Below are 2671 nucleotides of genomic sequence, written 5' to 3'. Positions count from 1 at the left end.
AAGAAGGATCAGTCTGGATTTTTGAACATATTGTTGCATATATTCATACAGCGAGACCAATGCAGGCTGATCTGCCGAAGGACTGTGGTAAACACAACCTACAGTGACAGTGTTCGTTCCAAATAACAACTTACAAAAGAGTGCCTCGGCACCCTCAACTTCTGGTAAGATTTCTAAGGGAATTTTTTTGTTTATTAGTATAGCCACTCCTCCTCCACGTGTTATCCTGTCTTTGCGCACGATAGCATAGTTTGGTGGGGCAATTTCTTTGTCACTGATATCGCCAGTGAGCCAAGTTTCTGTAATCGCTATGAAGTCAGGTTCGAGGCCGATAAGAAGAGATTCTAGTGACTCAAGTTTATAAAGTATACTTCTCGCATTTACATTTGCAAAAGCTATCTGTTTCGTTTTGTGGGATGACGGGGGCGTAGGTTTGGTGCTTTGCCATGTTCGTTTTTTTGGCTTGTACTCGCATTTGTCTCGGGACACGAGTTAGTTGTCGCGTTTGTCTGTGTCTTTGCGGGTACTCGGCAGTTGTTTTCTTCATCCCATTGGAACATTTCACCGTTTATGCGTATTTTGTCGAACACTAGTGCAACCTTTGCCCCGGAATCTTTCAATGCTTTCGCACTAATCCACAACTTTTTCCTTACGTCGCGTACTCGGTCTGAAAAATCTTCACTGATCGCATATTCACTACCTTTAAGTTTACTACAGTTTTTTAGCACAAGAGTCTTTTCGCGATAGTCAAGAAGTTTTAGTATTACAGGCCTGGTTTTTTCAGCTGAAGGCTTTCCCAACCTATGTATGCGTTCAATGGCGACAGGTTGAATTTTAAGGATATTTTTAGCAATGTCTTCACTAAAAATCTGTTCTAAGGACTCACTGTTTTCATCAGGATCTTCTGTAATGCCGTATACTAAAAGGTTACTCCGCCTCGATCGGTTTTCCAAGTCATCAAGCTTTAGTTCAAGTGAGGCAACGACTTTTTGCATGTTGGCGACCTGGTCTATGCAGTCCAATATTTTTTTGTCAAGGGCAGCCATGTTTTCCAATTTAGCTTCAATTGATGCTAGTCGTTCCTCTTTGATGCTTTTTATGTCTCCGGCAATTGCCTCTAGCTGCTTGGAAATCTGAGCGAGATCTGGACCGGGGTTTGTCTCGATGTCCCCGACCAACAACAGCAAATCCGCCACATGCATTGCCTGATCACACAGTAAAGGACATAGCTGCGTTGGGCACGGCAGCACAAGAAGAAACGGATCATTTGAGCGAAGACATTTGCCGTAACGTCTTCTTACCTGCACAAGATAGACGAAAGGATTATGCATCCGCATGCCGCTGTTGCTGCCGTGCCCAATGATGTTCGCGCTGGTCTGTCCTCGCTTTATGCAGAATGGGCTCCAGTACGCCATCTGGGGAGAGCTGGAGGGCCCGTCGATGCACAGCGTCGTTGACGTCTCTCGTAGGTAGCCGAAGGTGTCGTTGACCACCGCTGTCACAGGCTGGAAGCAGCAGGAGTGGTTCGTCTGCTGCAGCAGTACGGTCTGCGTCACGAGGCCAGGGCTGTGGTGTGGCGTCGATATCACCAGCGTAGAGGCAATCAGCTGCACAAGATAGACGAAAGGATTATGCATCCGCATGCCGCTGTTGCTGCCGTGCCCAATGATGTTCGCGCTGGTCTGTCCTCGCTTTATGCAGAATGGGCTCCAGTACGCCATCTGGGGAGAGCTGGAGGGCCCGTCGATGCACAGCGTCGTTGACGTCTCTCGTAGGTAGCCGAAGGTGTCGTTGACCACCGCTGTCACAGGCTGGAAGCAGCATGAGTGGTTCGTCTGCTGCAGCAGTACGGTCTGCGTCACGAGGCCAGGGCTGTGGTGTGGCGTCGATATCACCAGCGTAGAGGCAATCAGCTGCACAAGATAGACGAAAGAATTATGCATCCGCATGCCGCTGTTGCTGCCGTGCCCAATGATGTTCGCGCTGGTCTGTCCTCGCTTTATGCAGAATGGGCTCCAGTACGCCATCTGGGGAGAGCTGGAGGGCCCGTCGATGCACAGCGTCGTTGACGTCTCTCGTAGGTAGCCGAAGGTGTCGTTGACCACCGCTGTCACAGGCTGGAAGCAGCTATCATGCAGATATCATCAATATAAAGCGTTATTCGTTTTGCGCGCGAAAGGTTTCTTGTTATGTGTGTAAAGGCAATATTGAACAGTAGAGGGTTGAGCACCTCTCCCTTACGTACGCACCTCTCTACTAAGTGAAAGTTTGTTGGACTGTTTGGAGTGCTCATAATAATTTGCCGTTCTCTTAATTACTGTCCTATCCACTTGTACAGCTTTCCGCCAGGCCTAGACTAGCCAAGGCTTCGATAATTGCACGGTGAAAAACCGAGTAAAAAACGGTCTTGATATGAAGGAAAGCGGCTGTTGGGATGCACCCAGCATAACCATACTCTTCTTGTGATGAGACGAGGGCAATAAGATTGCCAGTCGCAGACCTATTTTGACAGAACCCGTTCATTTCCTGGGGATGCCCATTGCGGCTTTCGAGCAACCCAAATTATGCGTTGGCAGATCATTCGCTCCATAAACTTATCTACGGAGCTCAGCAGGGCGATGGGCCGGAAAGATGCCTAGCTTGTTGGCTGCTTGCAAGGTTTCAGAAAAGG

General features: G+C 48.5%; 1 protein-coding gene across 1 annotated transcript; it reads right to left on the bottom strand.

Moving 5' to 3' along the window:
- Positions 1 to 395: 395 nt before the first annotated feature.
- On the bottom strand, positions 396 to 2122 carry LOC144095588 (uncharacterized). The gene has a single exon (XM_077629266.1). The coding sequence runs from the start codon at positions 2025 to 2027 to the stop codon at positions 396 to 398; it is 1632 nt and encodes a 543-aa protein (XP_077485392.1). The 5' UTR covers positions 2028 to 2122.
- Between the last annotated feature and the right edge of the window lie 549 nt (positions 2123 to 2671).

This window comes from Amblyomma americanum, chromosome 6 (genome assembly GCF_052857255.1).
Source record: "Amblyomma americanum isolate KBUSLIRL-KWMA chromosome 6, ASM5285725v1, whole genome shotgun sequence".
In the NCBI taxonomy this organism is placed as follows: Eukaryota; Metazoa; Arthropoda; class Arachnida; order Ixodida; family Ixodidae; genus Amblyomma; species Amblyomma americanum.
Note: the sequence above shows the minus strand (reverse complement) of the source record. Positions and strands in the feature narration are given on the sequence as shown.

Excerpts from the sequence above, each read along its gene's own strand:
- LOC144095588 (XM_077629266.1), bottom strand. The coding sequence starts at position 2,027 with ATGGCGTACTGGAGCCCATTCTGCATAAAGCGAGGACAGACCAGCGCG.